The following is a 20,212-nucleotide window of genomic DNA, read 5'->3' on the forward strand; positions in this document are numbered from 1 at the left end:
AAATACTTTTTTTAGGCAAACAAACAACCAAAAAAAAAAAAAAGAGAGCCTTTTTGGGGGCGATTTCCACCGACTTTTTTTTTTTTTCTTCTTCCTCGCAACCGGCATCGTGCGCTCTCACAGGAGAAGAAGAAGGAAGGGGCAAGAAAGAGGAGAAGAAGAGGATTTATTTACCCGACCTACTTTGGATCTCTCTTTTTCCTGCGCGTGTCGTTATTATTGCCGTTCTCTATTTTTACACTTCGCCGTGAATTCGTCTCCTCTGCGAATTTAGTCACATCCGATTTTTTTTTTTTGCGAATTTTTCTCTTTTTTTTTTTTTAAAAAGGAGAGAGAGAGCGAGAGCGAGCGAGAGAGACAGAGAGCGAGAGAGAGCAGCTCGGGAGAGAAAGAGCAGCGACCGGCAACCTCCTCCTCCTCCTCCTCGCCGCCGCCGCCGCAGAGCAAGCTGCCTCGGCCCCCCGCCCGCCCCCGCCGCCCTGCATGGCTGACGGCGCCCGGCCCTGGACCTGGCCCCCGGACACCTCCATGCCCTGATCGCCGCCCGGCGCCTCCTCCTTCCGCCTCCCGCCTCCCCCAGCGCCCGCTCCGGCTCCTCCGGCTCCTCCGGCTCCGGCTCCGGCGGCAGCAGCCTCGGCGGGAGCGGCGGCGGCCGGGCCCCGGCGGCGGCGAGCGGCGAGCGGCGACCTCCTCCTCCTCCTCTTCCTTCCCCTCCTCCTCCTCCTCCTCCTCCCTCTCCCTCCTCCTCCTCCTCCTCCTCGGCGGCGCCGCGGCGGCTTCCTCTATGCCTGCACATCCCTCGTAGCGCCCGGACCGCGTGTGCCCCTGCGTGTGTGCCTGTGCGCGAGTGGGGAAGCCGTGTGCCTGCACGCGTGTCTGCCTGCCTCCGCGTGCCCGGCGTGTCACTCTCCTGAATGCCTCTCCCCACAGCCTTGTTTGCCGTTTCTGATTTTGCAACTTGAAGTGGCGGCGGGGGGGGGGGGTGGCGGGGGGGGTGGCGGTGGTGGTGCGTGTGTGTGCTGAGGAAGAGGAAGAGGAGAGGCAAGGAGGAGAGGCGAAGAGAGGCGGCGGGAGCCGGGGAGAGCGGCAGCGGAGGGGGGAAGCGGCCAGGAGAGGGGATTTTAAAGAAGGGGGGGGGGGAAGCGCAGGAAAGGGAAAGAGGGAAAGGGAAAGGAGGAAGGGGAAACGGGGGGAGAGAAAAAAAAGAAAAAGACAAAAAAAGGAAAAGAGAGAGGGAGAGAATCCTCCGTCGCCCCCTCCCCCTCCCTTTAAAAAAAAATATATATATATATAATATTAGCGCGAGCGAGAGGCGGGGGGCTCGCGGCGGAAAATAAATACCGGCAGGCGAGGGGCCGGAGCGGCGGCAGCCCCGGCGCAGGCAGGCGGCAGGCAGGGCCCCCTCGCTCCCCGCTCGCCCCCGGCCGGCCGCCTCTCACACCCCCCCCCTACACCCCCTCCCACGGCAGCCCGCAGCGAGCCGCGCCGCTCCCCAGCACTTTTCCGGGCCCGAGATATGGCAATGGTAGTTAGCAGCTGGCGAGATCCGCAGGAGGAGGTGTCCGGGGGCACCCCCGGCGGCCCCAACCCCGCCGCGGCGCAGCCGGCCCGGGGGGAGCAGCCGCCGCCCCCCCCTCAGCAGCAGCAGCAGCAAGGGGGCTCGGCCGCCCCGCACACCCCGCAGACCCCCAGTCAGCCGGGACCCCCCTCCACGCCGGGGGCGGCGGGGGAGAAGGGCGCGGGGCCGCCGGGCGCGGGGCAGAGCCAGCAGCACATCGAGTGCGTGGTGTGCGGGGACAAGTCCAGCGGGAAGCACTACGGCCAGTTCACCTGCGAGGGCTGCAAAAGTTTCTTCAAGAGGAGCGTCCGCAGGAACTTAACGTACACATGCCGCGCCAACAGGAACTGTCCCATCGACCAGCACCACCGCAACCAGTGCCAGTACTGCCGCCTCAAGAAGTGCCTCAAAGTGGGCATGAGGCGGGAAGGTGAATATTTTCTTCCCCCGCGGCGGACGCGGACGCGCGTGGGGCCGGGGTTGGGGAGGGGGGGAGGCTTTCTCCGTCCCCGTGTCGTCTGTGTCCCCGTCCCCCGTCCCCCCCCGCGCTACCTTTGCCTCGCCGTGACGCGCGGGTGCATGTCGGTGCGTGTACACGCGCGCGGGGCGCCCAGACACACACATATAGATTTATATATGTGTGTATGTGTGTGTGCACGCGGTCGCACACACATATACATATATATACGTATATATATGTATGTATTTACGGCTCTCCGCCGCGGCCGGAGGTCTCTCTGCCTTTTTCCATCCAGACGCCGGTCTCCCCCCACCGCCCCCCGGCCCGAACTCCCATCTGGCAGCTTCGCGCCAGGTTTTGTCGGTGATTGTTGACGGGGGTTTTGGTGGTGGTGGGTTTTTTGGGGGATGGGGTTTTTTTGGGGGGTGTTTTTTTTTTTTTGGTGGTATTTTCTTTGGTGGTGTTTTCTTTGGCTTTTTTTTTCTGACCTTCTCCCTAATCCCCCTTCTTCTCCCCCCCCCGGTCAACAGCCGCGCTCGCCCCCTTCCCCGCTCCCTCTGCCCGGGATTTATTATTTATTGCTATTATTGCTATTATTACGGCCGCTCGCTAAATATTTATCACCCAGCCGCTCTCTCCGCCTGTGCCTGTTCGGATGTGGTTTTGTCTATTGTTGGCATGAGACCGGGGGGTGGGGGGAGATGCATCCCTCTCCCGTACGAGATGTGCTTCCATTCAGCTTCGTCACATCCCCCCTTCCATCCCATACCTCCCTTCCTCCCCATCATTTCTTTTTAAACCCGTAAGACTTCTCGGTAGATCCGTTTCCCGGCCTCATTTCTTTTTTTTTTTTTTTTCCCCCCGAAAGAAAGATGAAAGACGTGTAAGTAGGGAAGGAAAGAGGACAGGGGGCGAAAAAAGAGGAAAGGGGAAAAAAAAAAAAAAGAGGGGGAAATGCGCTGCTGTATCCCGGCTTCCCTGTGCTTCCCGGTGCCCCGGAGTGTGCTTCTGTGCGAGGTTTGGCCTTGTTTTCACTCCACGCGTTCGAAGGAAAGTTTGTGACTGAACCGGGTTTCTGTACTTCTGTCATTTCTCTCTCTCTCTCTCTTTTTTTTTTTCCCCTCCTTTAGCACGCTGCTCATTTTATTTCTTCGTCAAACTCCACCCTCTCCTTAAAGCCTGCATACAAATCGCGATTTATAACCTATTTACCGGTCCTTCTCATTTTAGCAGAATCCGCAGTCTGCATCTGGCAGCGGGCTCCTCATCATTTCCAACCGCTCTGCTATTTATTTATTATTATTTTTTTTTCCTCCTCCTTTCCAAGAGTCGCTGTGGTTTTTCCTTGCGCTCAGGCTCCTTCTCGCGTAGGAAGATTTCCTGCCCTCCTTTCTCCTCGAAATGCGTTTTCTCGGTTTACAGTTAAAGTTTACCCGGTGACTGTCGCTAAAGATGTCTTAGAGTCACATCAGCGAAACAGTCAATTTTGCGGAGCGGGGATTACTACTGCCTTAATTGGTTTTTAAATTATATTTTATATGCCACGAGAAAAGGAATGAAGCTGCTCCAGGTCTGAAAGAGCTCGCAAATATGACGACTTCATTGGTAGCTTCAGGGGCTGTTGGTAGACGTCTGGGAGGCGGGGAGGGGGGCTAAAAAAAAAAGAGGGGGGGGAAGGAGGAGGAAGGAAAAAAAACAAAAAAAACCCCAAATAAACCCAAGTTAGAATTGTGGTAGCAGTTAATTGAAAAATAACCGCCAAGTTTACAAGCGGATTGAAGAGGGAGAGGTGGGCTGGAGGGCAGCAGGAGAGGGGTCCGGCCCGGGAGAGCGAAGAGGAGGGCTCGGCGTGGGGGGCGAAGGAGAAAAAAAAAAAATTAAAAAAAGAGAAAGTTGAGCAAATGTGCACGCCGGAAAGATGCGTGTGCGGTGTGCGGGTGTGGGTGTGCGTGTCTGTGCGTGCGGGGAAGGAGCCTGGGTAGCCGTAACCTTCCCCTGAAGTTACCTTTGTGTCCATGGCGTGCAGCTGCGAACGCCGGCGCGGATGGAGCAAAACACACGCAGACACGCACACTGGCAAAAAAAAAAAAAAAACCACCAACTTTGGTCAGCTTTCGGGACTGGAGGCATGCTTACGCTCTGTGTGGAGATGGTTAATGAATCCAGTGTTTTCGCAGTTGCAAGCTTGTGCATTCGCTGTGCAACGCTGACTGCAGGCTTTTGCAGTGGCAACAGCGCACCAAAGATATTAATTACACCGTCCCCTTTTTTTTTCCACGAATGTTTGGCTATTGTAAGTTCGGACCTTTTTTGTTTTATTCCACACCCCCCCCTTTCCCTTGATAATATTTAACCTTTCTCTTCCTTTTAGCACGGAGAACTTTGCTGGGCGAGGGGGGCTGTGGGGGGTGGGTGTCCGCTATGGAAAACCGGTTCTGTGTCATAAAGTTAGCGGTGAGGAGCTGGGGGGGCTGCGACCTGTTCCAGCTCGAAGGGTAACGACGCGGTATTTTTGAAGAATATGGACTCATTTATTTTTACGAATTATATTTTATTTTACTTTTTTTAAAAAAGCGACACAGCAGTTCACTTGTAAATCTCAGTGCTACCAGGGTGATCGGCTGGGATCCACAACGGAGCTTGGCTATATATTTTTTTTTTTTCAACAGCTGGCTGTGATTTTTTTTTTTAACCCCACATTCTCACCACCCGGAGGATTTCTTTGATTTTTTTTTTTTTTTTTAATATGCGGGGCTGCCTTTTGTTGCGAGAGGGGAGGGGGGCCGGGAGTGTGTGCGTGTGAATTTGTCTTGTTTGCCTGGGCTTTTTTTTTTTTTTCTTTTCCCTTCTTTCTTTCTTTTTTAACCTGTGTTTATTTTGTGAAGCCTGTCTGCACTGGGGGCGTGGGGTTGGGGGGCGCTTGGCTGGGCTGGGGGCTGCCTGAGGAGGGGTCGGGGCCGATGCCGGGGCCGGGCGGGGAAGCGGGGGGATGATGCAGGTCGGCTGCAGCTGCCCGGCTCTGCATGCCTCTGTCTGTCCGTGCCTGTGCGTGTGCCGGGGGGCGAGGAGGCGGAGGTGCGGGGGGGTGGGGGGGGAAGAAGCGAGAGAAGAGAGAAGCCCGGCATTGTCTCCGGCTGGCTGGCAGCGCCGCCGGGGCGATGCCTGGGAGCCTCCTGGATGCACATTTCCTCTCCTTCTCTCCTTCTTTTTGTCAGCGGTTCAGCGAGGAAGGATGCCGCCCACCCAACCCAACCCCGGCCAGTACGCCCTGACCAACGGCGACCCCCTGAACGGGCACTGCTATCTCTCGGGATACATCTCCCTGCTGCTGCGGGCCGAGCCCTACCCCACCTCCCGCTACGGCAGCCAGTGCATGCAACCCAACAACATCATGGGCATCGAGAACATCTGCGAGCTGGCCGCCCGCCTGCTCTTCAGCGCCGTCGAGTGGGCCCGCAACATCCCCTTCTTCCCCGACCTGCAGATCACCGACCAGGTGGCCTTGCTGCGGCTCACCTGGAGCGAGCTCTTCGTCCTCAACGCCGCCCAGTGCTCCATGCCCCTCCATGTGGCCCCGCTCCTGGCCGCCGCCGGCCTCCACGCCTCCCCCATGTCAGCCGACCGCGTCGTCGCCTTCATGGACCACATCCGCATCTTCCAGGAGCAGGTGGAGAAGCTGAAGGCGCTGCACGTCGACTCGGCCGAGTACAGCTGCCTGAAAGCCATCGTCCTCTTCACCTCAGGTGAGGGGGAGGCGGGGAGGGGGGGGCCCATCCCCCGAAAGCAAACCCACTCGCCTGCGGGAAAAAAAAAAAAAAAAAAAAAGAAAAGAAAGCGGGCAGGAGGCCGAGGTAGCATAGCGCCCGAGGGGGTACACCCCAGCCCAGGGGCCTACCTCCCCCTCGCCTCCACCGCTGTCGGTATTACCCCCCCACCCTCAATTTACACCCCAGATACAGCGCTATAGAAAACAAACCTCGAATGCAGCGGAGGCGGTGGAAACATGCATGTTAACCATTTTTCCCGGTGATAGATGGTTCGAATTAACTAGCGGGAAAGTGCGTTAGCGTCGCCTTTGAAGTGCTCCGGCCGTAGCCTGTAAGGATATAATACGTCTTCTATTATTGTAACCTGCGAGGGAGAAATTTATAAACATCAAAGGCGAACGATGTGGAGGAAATATAGGAAATGGAAAGGAGGCGAGATAAGGGGCCTGGCAGCGTCATTTTTTAATTATTATTCTAATTATCGCCACGATGGGGCTAATTGACACTTTCTCTGCTTGTTTGTTTTTCTTTCCCCCCACTCCTTCCCCCTTCTTTCTCCCCTATTCCCTCGCCCCTCTCTTGCCCCGGTTCTCTCCTCCCTATTCCGAACCGGCCCTCCCGGTTAGCGTAACTAAAACAGCACCAATAAATCTGGCCTAAAACTAGGCCGAGGCAAAATTAAAAGCATTCCTGAACAAAGATGGCAAATCGTTCAAAGGCCTTGTTTAACAGTAAGCAGTTTATAATCCATCAATATTTGTTGCCTTCCCTGCATGAAAAATAGCATTTACATTGCATTAAAACGACTCCTAAATTTGCACACTATTGTAACGTAGCAAATGTAGTATTAATATCGATTTGAACATCAGATAATTTATTTAGACAGGAGTATCTAATTTGTATGCAGGGTGGTCGGAGACGTGTACTGTGACTGCCCCCTTCTACTTCCAGTGCAAATGCAGTCTCGCAGCCTTGGAGGGAATTATTTCTTTGCAAAGGATAAAGTGCAGATCTGAAAACAAACGGAAGATTTACTGAATCGCCAGCTCGACATTTTAATGTATTTTATCTTAATAAGTCATCCTGATGGAAACGTGTTTTTCAAAAGTGACAAAAGAGACCTGCCGGCATTTATCAGGCTGATTTAGCTCCGCAGCCTGCCCGCAAGGCTCCCAGGCTTTCCCTTCCCATTCCTTCCAGGGTGCTCACCGATACACGGGGACGGCCGGGGAGAACCCTCCTGTTTTTTGTTATCAGTATTTTATTTTATTATTTGTCCAAACTAAACTTTGAGGGATTCTTCCCAAAGCAGAGGCGTTGCGGAGTGGGAGGGGCTGGCCTGTGCCTTGACCCTTCCACCCACCAAAGGCCCCGGGCAGCCGATTGCCCCAGATGGGGACATAATTGGGGGAGTATTTTGTTTTATCTCTTTTTATTTAATTTTATTTAATTTCATTTTATTTAATTTATTTTCCTTCTTTTAATTTTATTTTATTTTATTTTATTTTTCTCTCTTTCTCTTACCCCCACGCCCCCCCACCTCCCCCCTTTACCTTCCCCAAATCTCGGCTGGAAACACGGTCACTGGCTTCGGAGGAGCCTTGCCTTTACTCGAATTAGGAACAAACGTAATAACTAAACGTTTGCGAGGGGAGAAGCCCCTTCCCGCAACGGAGCCGGGCGCAAATGGGGTTGAGGAAGGGAACAGCAATATTATTTTGGAGCAGGATCGCACGGGGCATCTCAGAAAATGGAAATACAGCTGTCAGGAGTAATCCACCCCTTACCCCCATCCGCACATTTCCACTTTTCACTAAACTTGTTTTGATTGCTTAGCCAGAGGGGAATTCGTGGGAAGCCTTTCTCAAAGTCATCCAACTTTTAAACAAACTTTGACGGGTGGAAAAGACATTTTTAGGCATATTGTCCCAAGTCCTCCGCTAAGAACTGAGTATTTAAAGCTGGCACGGGTTTCTCCTGTTGTGGTTTTTGCATTCGGGCTCCGGATAGCATGTATTTAATCCGTAAAATTCTGGACACCGTCCAACGGCTGGGTCGTGACCCAAAACCTGCTTTTTTTTTTTTTTTCCCCCCCCTCTCCTTTTTTTTTTCCCTCCCCCAAACTTTAGAGTTATATAATTCCTGCACCTACCTTTTCCTATTCATATATGAAGGTTTCCAGGAAGGGACAGAGCCAGATAACATAAATCCAATAAATCTATTTGCAGCGCAATAAGAACTTTGATTTCTAGTTAGATGCCAGCTGATTACACCTATATTTCTGAACACTAAACTCTTCTGAACGCCTAACATGAAATACATTCCCGCCACTACAAAGGGGAAGGCTGGAGTGTGCTGAACAGTAATGGTTATTTATTTACATAATTTCGTTTCCACGGACTGCCGGAAGAAATATAGAGCTTTCCCTCATTGACACACCGCCGTATAAAAAAGTGAGGCACGCACAGGATTTTCACATTAGCCCACTTTCTAAGACGGAATAATAATTCACCTCCGGTAAACACGGATGGCATTATTTCTCCCATGCCTTGCGCCTATCTGGGCTCCATAACCTAATCGAGCTCTGCATCCCTTAGTAGTTGTTTTTATTATTATTACTATTATTATTAATTATTATTACTATTATTATTTTTAATCCCGTTCTGCCGGGGGAGTTAAGCCTTTCCCACCGCCACCTTTAAGGGTGCGGGCTAAAATCCGAGCGAAGGCATATGCCAGGCCATTTAAAATAATTAGAGCTCGATAGATATTATCGGCATGAGAAAATCCCGAGTTCTTGGAGGTCTAAGGCAAGACCCAAGGCGTATTTCTTCTCTCTCTCTCACACACACACCCCCTCCCCAGGCTGTCCCCCCCCTTTCCAGCCAGCAAACTTCCCCGTCCACTCTGTCCACTGACCTGCAGTTATAGGTGCACTTATCGCAAATATCTGATAAATATTTTACGAACCTTAAGGGTATGACATATGGGGCGTAAAGGAAAAAAAAAAGGCCTGCGAGGGTGTCAGTAAGACCCTTTCATATTGCATTGTTTGGAAGTTGAATAGGATCCTAATGCATAATGGGCAGATAATGCATGTAAAATAGCAAGATATATGTAAATATGGAGTGTGATTTGTGGCAATCAACATATGAACAGGCCTGTGTTTTTGATATATACTGCAAACAAGAACAGGCCCGAGCTTTTGATAGATATATATGTTGCAACCTGGTGCTTTAGATGTTGCGGGGTATCATTGCATTAAAGGTACAGGACGGATTAGCAGAGCAGCCTGGTTCAGATAATTGCGTATCTGAGGGATGCCAAGTCCGCAGCTCAGGTCAGAGGTTCCCCTCCTCAGAAGTTCCTGAATTACGGCTGGTTTTATTTGTCTTTTCGCTCGAGGCCATGGTGTTGTAGATGAAGGTGTTCAGAAATCTCTGTAAAGCCAGTTCTTGATATGGGAAGACTTAAACTTCAGAAATGCGGTTGCGACAGATTCTTGTTGTTGTTGTTGTTGTTTTATTTTGGGGGGCTTTGAATAATTTGTTGCGTCTTTCCAGGGTCATAATTCTACGTTCACAATTTTGTAACGTCCTTTCGGGGGCCATTAACATGCATTAATTCATATAGGGATCTATATATTAGCAAAGCCTGGCTTTGATCTGTGTTAAACCGCACTGCCAGCTGACTGCCTCCCTCTGATCCCGATGTTTGTGGGGGGGAGGTGTGTGTTTGTTTTTTGCTTTTGGGGTTTTTTTAATATCTATTCTTAATCTTCGGAGCAATGCGGCTGGTTTCAGACAGCCGGGCGTACCCACCACCTTTCCACGGCTGTAGCTCCCAGCCCAAAGTCCCTCAGCAAGCAGCCGGCGTGCAACCGTCCCCTCTTTTTTGGGGGGGCGCGTGCAGACGCACAGGAGCATCTCTGCCGCCTCTGCCCGCATCTGTGGCCAGGCGCGCCCGCAGGATAACCTGTTCAGGGAGAAACGGCAGGATCCGCAGGCTTTCTGCTTTTTGGGATTAGATATTGCTTCTGCCCGGGTCGTATCATTCCGCAAGGTGCCAGGGGCATGTTGCTGGCCGTATACGTGCCATAGGGACCTATAGGGGGAGGGGGGGGTCTCCCAGGCCACGTTTAGCCAGGGCTGATATCTTTGTGTCTGAGGGCTGCCAGGCGCCGGCTCAGCGCAAGCCCGGACTAACCCCCGCGTTGCTCCGCCGGGTTTGGGGCAGAGCCCGCAAAAAGGGGGGGGGGGGGGCCGCGGACACAATTCGCCCGGGGACGGGGGGGACCCCCTTTTCTCCCCGGCAACCCCTGCCAGCCGCGGCCTCCCCCGCCGGTGCGCAGCCACGTCCGCAAACTCCTTCTGCGTGTGCGTGTCTCTGCTATATTATTATTATTATTATTATTATTATTATTATTATTATTATTATTATTATTATTATTATTATTATTATTATTATTGCTTTTTTCCCCGGTACCCTCCTTTTCCTCCTGCTGATGTTCTTTGACGGGGGCTGCTGCTCCTCGTTTCCCGCAGCCCGGGGCTGAGCAGAGTGGCCGGGGAGGGGGGGGGTGATGGGGAAGGGGGGAGGGGGGGTGCGTGTGGGCACCCCACCGCATCTCCCGTGGGGATACCCCCGGGAGCGGCGAGGCGCAGAGAGGTCGCGTTGTTTTTTCGGCGGCGGTGCGGGAGGGGGGGGGGGGTTGGCGTGGGGGGTGTGTGCGCCTTTGGGGGTGCCCCCCCATCCCGGCGGCGCTTCCCCCCGCGCTTCCCCGCCACTAACCATGTCCCCCCCTTCCTCCTCCTCCTCCTCCCTCCACCTCCTCCTCCTCTTCCCCCCCCGCCGCCGCCGTTCCGCGGTTGCCTCCGCGGGCGCGGTGCGGGCGGGCAGACGCCTGCGGCCTGTCGGATGCGGCTCACATCGAGAGCTTGCAGGAGAAGTCCCAGTGCGCGCTGGAGGAGTACGTGCGGAGCCAGTACCCCAACCAGCCCAGCCGCTTCGGGAAGCTGCTGCTGCGGCTGCCCTCCCTGCGCACCGTCTCCTCCTCCGTCATCGAGCAGCTCTTCTTCGTCCGCTTGGTAGGTAAAACCCCCATCGAAACCCTCATCAGGGACATGCTACTGTCGGGGAGCAGCTTCAACTGGCCTTACATGTCCATCCAGTGCTCCTAGAGCCCGGCCCGCGGGCGCGGAGGAGCGACGGAGGCGGGAGCGCTGGCTGCGGGGCGCAGCCGGGGTGCGGGGAGGGAAGGGCGGCCCGAGGGGGGGGGCGGACACCGAACAAAAGCGGGGGCCGAGTGGGAGCAGAGGTGTGGCCGCGGTGGTGCCCGTGGCCCTCGCGTCCGTGGAGGTTGTGGTGTTCCGCTTTTTTTTTTTTTTTGGCCTTTTTTTTTTTTTGCCTTTTTTTTTTCCCCCAGAGAGGAGGGGAAAAAAACCCCAACAATAATAATAAAAGAGACAAAAAAAGAAAAAAAATTAAAAAATAAAAACGAACAAAAAAAAATGAGTATTGAGGGGATATTAATCACACCTGAAGGGGATACTGGATCTTCCAGGATTTATTGTGGACTGTTGTTGATATATGCTGTACAGTAACAAACAAAAAACAAAACGCGTTGAAACTGAACTGAACCTTGTGTAGAATGAAAAACAAAAAAGCAAACAAACAAAAAAATTCCACGCGCAAACACCTACCACGAGCATTGTTACTCATTTTGTAAAATATTAGTCTTTATTTTCATTTTTTGTAAAACTTAAAACATCGTATGCGCATAAAGAAGAAAAAAAAACCGAGAATTAGGGGAAAATAACATTTTCCAAATAATTATAAAAAAAATTGTCCTGTGTCTATGTATCTATATCTGTTTTGTATTTTTTTCTGGTTCCAAACCAGGTTTCCTGTGATTCTATACTAATAATTTTTGATATAACCCTTTGCTTCTTATAATGAGTGCGATATATGTTGTCGAAGCTGTTCTTCAAGAATTAAAATTGAAGTGAGAATTTAAACAAAAATAAAAGAATTTAGCAAAAAAAAAATCAACTTATGACCCCACAACCCATGAGTCTTGTTGCTTGAAACATGCCAACAGTTCACCAAAAAAAAAAAAAACAAACCCCACCACCAACAAAAATGAAACAACAACAACAACAACAAATCATCTCCCTGGATATTTTTTTACTCCTGGACTGGTGTTGAAAGGGAGAACTTAAAAATTACTTGCGAGGGGTAACCAAGTTGTGTAAACCACGTGATGTTCCCAAACTGACTTGACTGTGTAAGCTTAGGGCTGAGCTGTCAAGGCCTAGGAAGAGGGAGAGGGAGGTGTGGCGCGACACCGCGGGTGACCTCACCTTGCCCGGGACTGCACGGCAGACTCTCCACCCAGACTGGTGGGCCCGTCATGCTGGCCTACCCTTTTTTGAAAGGCCTTTTCCCATCAGCCGGAGTTTCTGCTGCCTTCACACCTTGCTGCTTGCTCTTTAGACACCGTGGGCATGGATTGAAGTTACCATATGCCACCGCCACTGCGCATGCGGCGGCAGGCATACTGCAGCCATGACTCCTGCTTCTTGCGGGCATGGTGGCTTTCTGCTTTTGAGGCGGGTTTGGGCTTGGGTTTTTTTGTTGGTTTGTTGGGGTTTTTTTTCCCCACTTCTTTTCTCTTCCACCCCGAGGACTAGCAGGTCCCAGCGCGTGCTCCAGCGTGCACACCTTGCATTTGCTGTCAGCCCAAAACACCCCTCTTGCTGTTCCTCCTGACTCCTCTCGCTGCATATGGAGGGTATTCCCAGTCCATTAATATAGAAATCCAACTGGATGCTTGCTTGCAGGGTGGTGAGCCGGGGCATTTCGTCTCTGCTCGCATGTCGCAGCCACGCACAAAACACGGGCCGTACCCCGCCTCCTCGTCCCCACGCCATGGCTGCCCACCGCCGGGGCCCCAGCTCCAGGCCCAAAGCCCTGCTTCGTTTTGGCTCATCCTTTTTTGCACAGAAAATTAAAAACCATTTCTGTAATGGAGCTCCTTTGAAGGTAAAGGCTTCACAATGCTTCTAGCTGGTGGTGCGGCTCTCTGTAGCAGCTTTCAGTGCATTAATGTTTTATAGGATCTGAGACGGAGCTGTAAGAACACATACTACCAAGGGAGCTCTTTCTTAACATATTAATAAAGCAAGATCTTTAAAAATAACATCCCCCTCCCCATGCAGACACCTCCTGTGCCCTCCAAACAAGCCCGGATGAGGCAGGCTTTTCAGTTTGCGGAGTCATGGGCAATGTTTTCCTTTTAATTTGCTGTCCTCCATACTATCCTTCTCTCTCTCTTTTCTTTTCTTTTTTTTTTTTTTTTTTTGCATTAGCAAGATCCTTCAATCCAACCCGCTTGGGGTTTTTAATATTCTAGGCGCAGCAGATCCGAGGCGAGAGCAGCTCTATACAGTAGGCACTTATAGCTGGATAATCAACACGGCAGGCAGATCCTCTATGGGGGTAGAGCCCATTTCAGGACGGAGAAGCGGCCTGTATTCACAGGTGCTGGGGGGTGGGAACGGATGATGATTTCAGCCCTAGGCACCCCAGGACGGGAATTAGACAGACAGCCGGACAGACAGCCTCCCTTTTCTCACTTGCGTGGACACTGCATGGGCAACAGCTTTGTTTCTCGCCCTGGTTGCCTTCCCCGGGCAGAGGGAGTCCAGCAGCCCCCTCCGGGCTGCCAGCGGGGAGCAAGTGGGGATGCTCAGCCCCCTCCCCCCCGGAGGTGCTGAAAGCAGCTCTTCAGCATTGCTTTTTGGTGGGATGGGTGACTGGGTATCCAGCTGGATTAACAGTTAAAAACAGAAACAAACAAATGAACAACGACAAAAAAAAAAAAACCACACACAAAACAAAGGAAAAAAACAAAAAAAAAACAAAACAAAGAAAAAAACACACACAAAAAAAACAAAACGGAAAAAAAAAAAAGAAAAAATAAACCAAACAAATGGGGATATCGGAAGAGAAAGACAGGTCTCGGTTTCTTCCAATGAGATGTAAATATATTCATTACAGTGTTATCCCACTGATGAAAACAGATAAACTTTTTCGTAGGTCAGAAACGTATTTTTCAATTAATTTTCATATTTATGAATAATAATAACCCACCGATTGCCAAGAAACTTGCAGGTGTAGAGGAGGTGTACGAGATGCACTTATTTCCATGTATGTGCCTAGAAAGAAGTGTTTCAATCCCTTATTAAACTTTGCTTATAAGATGGTATCGTGTTCTGAAGTGTTAACTACCCAGTCTGCGTTGTGTCGGTGGATGTTTCCCTTTGCCACGCTCCAGCCTCTCGGGCATTATTCATACGGCGGCTAAAAATATTGTATGATCGCGTCACCGAGCGCTATTTGCTGGAAAAAAAGAAAAAAAAACACAATGTGGAGAGGGGACGGGGTCCCTCCGGAAGTTTTTTGCTGAGTTGTTAGTAACTTACAATATACTGCTTTAAAACCAACTCCAGACACATTTCTCCTGCCTTGTTGTTGCCGGGGGCTCGGGGGCTGCCCCCGGGGGCTTGGCAGAGCACCCCCCGCCATCCCTCCATCCTTCCATCATCCCTCCATCCTCCTCCATCCCTCCATCATCCCTCCATCCTTCCGCGGCCCTTCTGTGCCCACCGACCGCTGCGGCAGCGCTTCAAAGCGGGGGGGGGGGGGCAGGGGGCACACAGGAAGCCGGGGGTGGGTGGGATTTGGGGAAGGGGCGCCTGACCCTCCTCCCCCAGCCACGCGCAGCGGACCCTCTCGGGGCGCGGCAGACACAAAGGGCCCCCCCGCACCTCTTCACCCCTCGCGAACTAGCTTGGCCTCCTCCCACCCCCCTCGGTTAGGCCTTTTCTGGATACTCAATCGAATAAATATTTGGAAATGCTGTTAAGCGGTAGCTTGAACCCGAGCTGGGGGGGGGGGCAGCTTGCCAGCAGGGGCAGCGCTGGGTCGTCCGTCCGTCCGTCCTTCCACCTCCCCCCCCCCCCCCGCACCTCCTGCGGCGTGTGGGCGAGGGGAGGGGGCTGCGGCTGCCCCTTTCCCAGGGCTTCTCGACACACCCCTCCCCGGCGGGGTACCTTTTGGGCTGCTCGGCCTCCACCCCCCCCAGCACCTGCAGGGCAGGGAGCCATGAGCTCACTCCCAGTGGTGGGGGGTGTGAAGCGTACCCCTCACTTCCCCCCAGGCCCTCGAAATGGGGTGGAGTTGGGGGGCGTGGGGATGGGACTCCATCGCGAGTGGGCAGCACTAAAAGCGGCGGGTCCAGACGCGCAAGGCTCTTTCCCTGCGAGGTACGTGGAGGGTCTCGCGTGGAAAGCTCTTCTCTCGGAGTCACTGCAAAGTGACAGCAGGAGTAATACAAGAAAAAAAAGTGAAATTTCTGCATTGATTCCCTCCCAGGAAACTCTTTGGCTCCCCACATGGAAAGAGAAATTAATTTTATCCGACCGAAGGGGCTTAACAGACCCTTCAGATTTTAATTTTTTTTTTTTTTTAAATATATTTATTTGTTGTTATTACCCGTGGGGTATGGCAGCCAGGCATCCCCTTCCCACCAGACAGCAGAAGTGACCCACCGCCGAGGGATGCACAGGCAGCGCAGGCAGGGACAGTGGCTCCGGATGGTCCGGACGGATCCTCCGAAGGACGGACAGAGGGACGGAGAGGGGCGGTGGGGGGGCGGTGGGGGGTCAGCGCCGGCCGCAGCCGCCCCACCAGCAGTGCCCGGGCGCGCAGCCATGCCATTCAACGCCTGTGCACGGCTATTACAGACACTGCCGACATGCTTCCTCCGGTTTCATGGGGCATTTTGACTACTCAAAGGGTTAGTTTTTAAGTCTTGAAATAGCCAGTTGGGTTGGTGGCTGGTTTTTTTTTTTTCCTTTTTTTTGACCCGTATCTCTCCTGTCTGCTGTCTGCTTCGCGGGGAGAGGCAGGAATCCATTCCCTCGCCCTTCCCCATTTTTCTTCCCGTTTCTTTACAACTTGGGGCTAACTTCAGAACCGCCGGTGACCTCGGTGAAACCTGTCTGTATATTTGTTTTAAAAGGCTCCCCTTCTAACTGGCTTCTCAGTCACTGGACTTTGACGTGAGATTTTTTTTTTTTTTTTTTAGACACCCTCCCTTTTTTAATCCCCAGTGGGTCAGAGCGGCTGAGGATGTGTATTCTGCAGTGATTCCGGAGCGCAGTAAGAATGACAAATAAGTATATTTCAAAAGCCACAAGTCTCGGCTGCCGTGGGCAGAGCCCTCGTACCTTGCCAACTTCCGGGCTTTCTCCCGTGGGTGATGTGAGAAGACCTTTTCCAGGGGAAAACAATTAAACAAAAAAAAAAAAAGAGAGAGAAAGAAGGAGGGAAGGAGGAAGAGAAAGAGAAAGAAAAAGAGGCGAAAAAATGGAGGGGGGAAAAAAAGAGAAGGAAAAAAACAGAGGCGTAAGGGACGAGGTGAGCGAGGAGGGAGATCCGAGAGCACAAGTGGAAACTAATAAAACTCTTGTTAAAGTGCTTGCTCAGGATCCATGGCATCACCAGGTCTTTTACTTAGGAAGCCAAAGAGTTTTATTCCTAAATGAGTTAAAGAGCCATTTACCTCTGTCGCGTTCTATTCATCAAGCCACAAGTCGAGAGTCCCTAACATGAAACTATTTGTTTGCTTACACAACCAGCTGGGTGCAATTTCACGTCTGAGATATCTATCTGAAAGCGCCTCTCATTTATTATCCTTACTTGTCAGCGAATCCATTTTCCAACTTTTTTTTTCTTCTTCCCCCCACACTCCCTGCTTCTTCATTCATTGAAGGCTTCGGGTTTAAACGCTCCTTTAAATATTTCAGCACCTACCCCTTCTCCCCCTCCGAGCACCTCCAGCGCAGCATAGCCGGGGAATAAGGCTGAAACTGCGGAGATGGGGAAGTTTTTTTTTTGGGGGGGTATCCCCCCACCCCTTTCTTTATTAAGTGAGGGCATCCCCGCTGGACCTTCTCCGGCGGCTGCAAGGAGCAAGGTGCAGCCACCTGACAAATAAAATGACGTCATCCAGTTGTGAGGAGGGGTCGGAGACATCCCTGACACTTTCGGGGTGGTAGGGATGGAGAGTGGGGGGGTGGTAGGGATGGGGAGTGGGGGGGTGGGCCCAAGCTGCCCTCGCCGGCCCGATTTTGGAGGTGACTGGGGTGCAAGGACTGCTGGTGGTGTTGGGACGAAGGCTTGAGGAGGGACGTCGGGGTCTCTTCTTCCCCCCCGCGTGGCTTCCACTAGACATACAAAGACACTTCGTGAGACAGGCCCGATCGGGCTGCCAGCGTAATGGCAAGGAAATAAAGCAATTAACAAAAGGGACAGCGGGAAATTGTGTCTTCCCTCCCTGCCCTTACACCCCGTTCTGAAAAATCGGGATACTGTTAGCCACCCCAGTGACGGCTGTGCAATAGTGTAGATACCTCTCCTTGCCTGCGAAGCCCTCCCTCAAGCTTCAAGCGACGGGTCAAATCCGAAACTGCAGGGCATAAAACACCCCCAGCTATTAAAAAAAAAAAAAGAGGGGGAGAAAAGGATGGGGAAGGGCGGGCGGAGGGTGGGGGAGGCCGCCGGAAGGTGAGGCGGACTGGTGATTGTTGTGGGGAGGGAGGAAGGCGTTTGCTGTCAGACAACGTTTGAGGGCTGCTCATGCCGCTGCTCGGCCCAAACGCATCAAATAAAGCATCGGCCGAAACCCTTGGGGGTCACGGTCGAGGGGCTGAGATGCGCCTGTGCGCGTGCCGGAGACCCCGCGTGCCCCTGTGTCCGTGGGTCCCTGCCAGGACGGGCGAGCGGTTCACGTGGGTTTAGACCCTGGAACCTGCGCTGACAGCTGAGGGAGATACCCCCTCTCAGCCCCGGGTCTCCTCCTTTTGTGCGCAGACCCCCACCAGCAGCCCCACCTCCGCTGCCCGCACCCCTGCCCGCACTCCTGCCAGCCCACAAGCTGCCACCCCACCTGCGGCCCCGCGACGCACGTCTCCGCGGGCTTACTTCTATTTTTTTATACGTACATATATTTTATATATATATTTATATGTGTTTATTTATATATATACATATATATTACAAAAATACATATTTTTCCCCCTTCTTCCCCTCTGGACGCGGAAGCGGGGGGCGCTGCCCACGGACCCCAGCCTCCCCACGCCTCTCAGGGCCCACCGCAAGCCGGGGCTGCCCCTTTTTCACCCTGTTCCTTCACTTTTCCGCAGGCACCGCTTGCGCTGCGGGATGGGGCGTGCCGGTGGCTGCCTGCAACAGGCAGACGAGTCCCCCTGTTTGCTCTCCACTCGGGGGGGCTTGGGGTTTGTGTGTGAGATATCCCGTGAAGCGCTGAACCTGCTTCACGCAAAGAGCCGATAAAAAGGAGTTGGGACTTAAATCCGCAGGCCAGAAAAGCGCTTTAAACTCCCAGTTTTGAGCCAAACTGCATTTCTGAGCGGCTGGAGAGCCACACAAACTTCCAGCAAAGTAGCTGCGGCTCCCTGAAGTGATAAATAAAACTAGTCAGGTACTTTTTGTTGTTGATGTGTTGTATTTTTTTTTTCCCAGAGAGCCATACAAATTGGTCCGTGTTGACAGATGTTTGTCACTTAGTAACTTCTTTCCAAGTTTTTTTTTTCTTTTTTTTTCCCCCCTCCCTCTCCCCTCCTCTAAGCCTTCTTCCGAGCTCGCTTTGTTGTTTTAAAATATGCATGTCTCTCAGGAATGCAAGTCACGAGTCCAAACTTCGTGTCCAACCTCCCACAAGAAATGATCCTTTTATAGGGAACCCGATATGTCTCAATCTGCACTTCACTCAAAGCCTCTGGATATCGGGCACTGGTCCCTGCTCAAAAATAACTCCGCTGAAACGCCTTTCCTCCTGAAAAAAAAAAATCCCCACGAATGACTCCCAGGGAAGAAATATAGCTCCCATAATTAAAGGCGGCAGCGGTCAAAGGGGGATGCAGCCTGGAGAGGGAAAATGAAAAAAAAAAAAAAGAAAAAGGGGGGTGTGGGGAAAAAAAAAAGAGAGTGTTTGTTTCTGTACGGGTTGCACTGGGCCGTCGTTAGCAGCAGGTTGATCAAGAGGAGCCTCTGTGGCAGCTCCGGGTGCGTGGGGAGATGGCGTCAGCTCGCGGGGAGCGGAGAAGAGGAGAGATTGAGGAGCAGAGCCCCACTCCGAGGAAAGAGTAAGTGACCCTCAGTATAATGCAGGAGCCAGGGGACGGCCGGGCGTTCCGCCGGCAGCCGCCGTTGGCTTGCGAGTGCGAGCAACGGCATGGGAGTAGGGCGGGGAGTGGGACGGGGCGGGGGGGAGGACCGATGTCCCGCGTGGGAGCGCGCCCTGAGCTCCCGTCCCTTCCCCGCGGGGAGCGTGGGGCGGCCGCGGACAGGGGTGGTGGGGATGATGATGGGGATGATGGGGATGGTAAGGATGATGAGGATGATAAGGATGATGAGGATGATGAAGATGATGAGGATGATGATTAGGATAATGGGGATGGGGCCTGCCCCGGCTTACTTACGGGGGGGGAGAGGGGGGTAAGAACGGAAAAAAGAAAAAAAAAGGAGAAGGAGAGAGGGAGGGAAGTGAGAGAAACTTCCCAAGTGATGAGAAACAGATGAGCTCCTGCCTGGGTCACGTTTGCTCCCCGGCCCTGATGTGAAGTGACGTCAGCAGTTGCATACCCTATCGTCGTCAGAGCGAGCGGGACGGGGAGAGGGGCCTTCCCTCTCCCTCCCCTCCCTCCTCCCCCCTCTCTGTCGGGACAAGCTCCCACCAGGACTGCGCCAAGCCGTGCCGGACGAGCTCCTGGCCGCGGCGACACCCCTCCCGCCCGCCGACATACCCCGACATATGGAGAGCTGGCAGGCCCCGGCGCCTATAGGAGCTGATAAGGCGCCCGTTTTCAGCAATATTTACAGCACCGCTTGTAATACGCGCCAGATGGTTCGCGACGAGGCTGCCCCAGCCAGCGAGCCCCTCGGTTTTTGCTCAGCAGCGTTTTGTTACAATTATACTCCATGCTGAGATCAATTTTATCGGTGGCCTATTTTTTTTTTCGTATTTGCAGCATTTTATGTTAAAAAAAAAAAACAACAAAAAACTCAACAGCAAAACCCAAGCCGCCTCGGCCGCCCCTCGGCACAGGGGCAGGGCTGAGGGGGAGGCAGGAGCTCTTCCTCATCCTCAGTAATGAGGCGCTCCCGCCCGCCTGTATATGTGTGTGCGCAGATAAATAATACATATGTATATTTATTCATTATATTTGATCAATAACGCTCCGATTTGTTAAACCTCAATCCGAGTGCGCTCGCCTGCCCGCTAACAAACATCACGGGGCGATAAATATTGCATACGGCTAATTACTATGCCAATGC

General features: G+C 52.7%; 1 protein-coding gene across 4 annotated transcripts; it reads left to right on the plus strand.

Annotated features, from left to right (window-relative positions):
- The first annotated feature begins 1,291 nt into the window (after positions 1 to 1,291).
- On the plus strand, positions 1,292 to 11,909 carry NR2F1 (nuclear receptor subfamily 2 group F member 1). Of its 4 annotated transcripts, XM_082013589.1 has the most exons (4): positions 1,292 to 1,988; positions 4,413 to 4,430; positions 5,234 to 5,761; positions 10,685 to 11,909. In XM_082013589.1, exons 1-4 carry the CDS (start codon positions 1,517 to 1,519, stop codon positions 10,963 to 10,965), a joined length of 1,299 nt encoding a protein of 432 aa, XP_081869715.1. In that variant the 5' UTR covers positions 1,292 to 1,516; the 3' UTR covers positions 10,966 to 11,909. The 4 variants fall into 4 exon arrangements, with proteins under 4 accessions (XP_081869715.1, XP_081869713.1, XP_081869714.1 ...); XM_082013587.1 differs by lacking the exon at positions 4,413 to 4,430 and having other exon boundaries at positions 1,292 to 2,026; positions 5,242 to 5,761; XM_082013588.1 differs by lacking the exon at positions 4,413 to 4,430 and having other exon boundaries at positions 5,213 to 5,761.
- Positions 11,910 to 20,212: the final 8,303 nt, after the last annotated feature.

Source organism: Phaethon aethereus (genome assembly GCF_964289735.1).
Source record: "Phaethon aethereus genome assembly, chromosome: Z".
In the NCBI taxonomy this organism is placed as follows: domain Eukaryota; kingdom Metazoa; phylum Chordata; class Aves; order Phaethontiformes; family Phaethontidae; genus Phaethon; species Phaethon aethereus.

Excerpts from the sequence above, each read along its gene's own strand:
- NR2F1 (XM_082013587.1), top strand. The coding sequence starts at position 1,517 with ATGGCAATGGTAGTTAGCAGCTGGCGAGATCCGCAGGAGGAGGTGTCC. Across the intron at positions 2,027-5,241 it reads CGCGGCGGACGCGGACGCGC|CGAGGAAGGATGCCGCCCAC; the intron begins GTGGGGCCGGGG and ends TCAGCGGTTCAG. Across the intron at positions 5,762-10,684 it reads CATCGTCCTCTTCACCTCAG|ACGCCTGCGGCCTGTCGGAT; the intron begins GTGAGGGGGAGG and ends GCGGGCGGGCAG.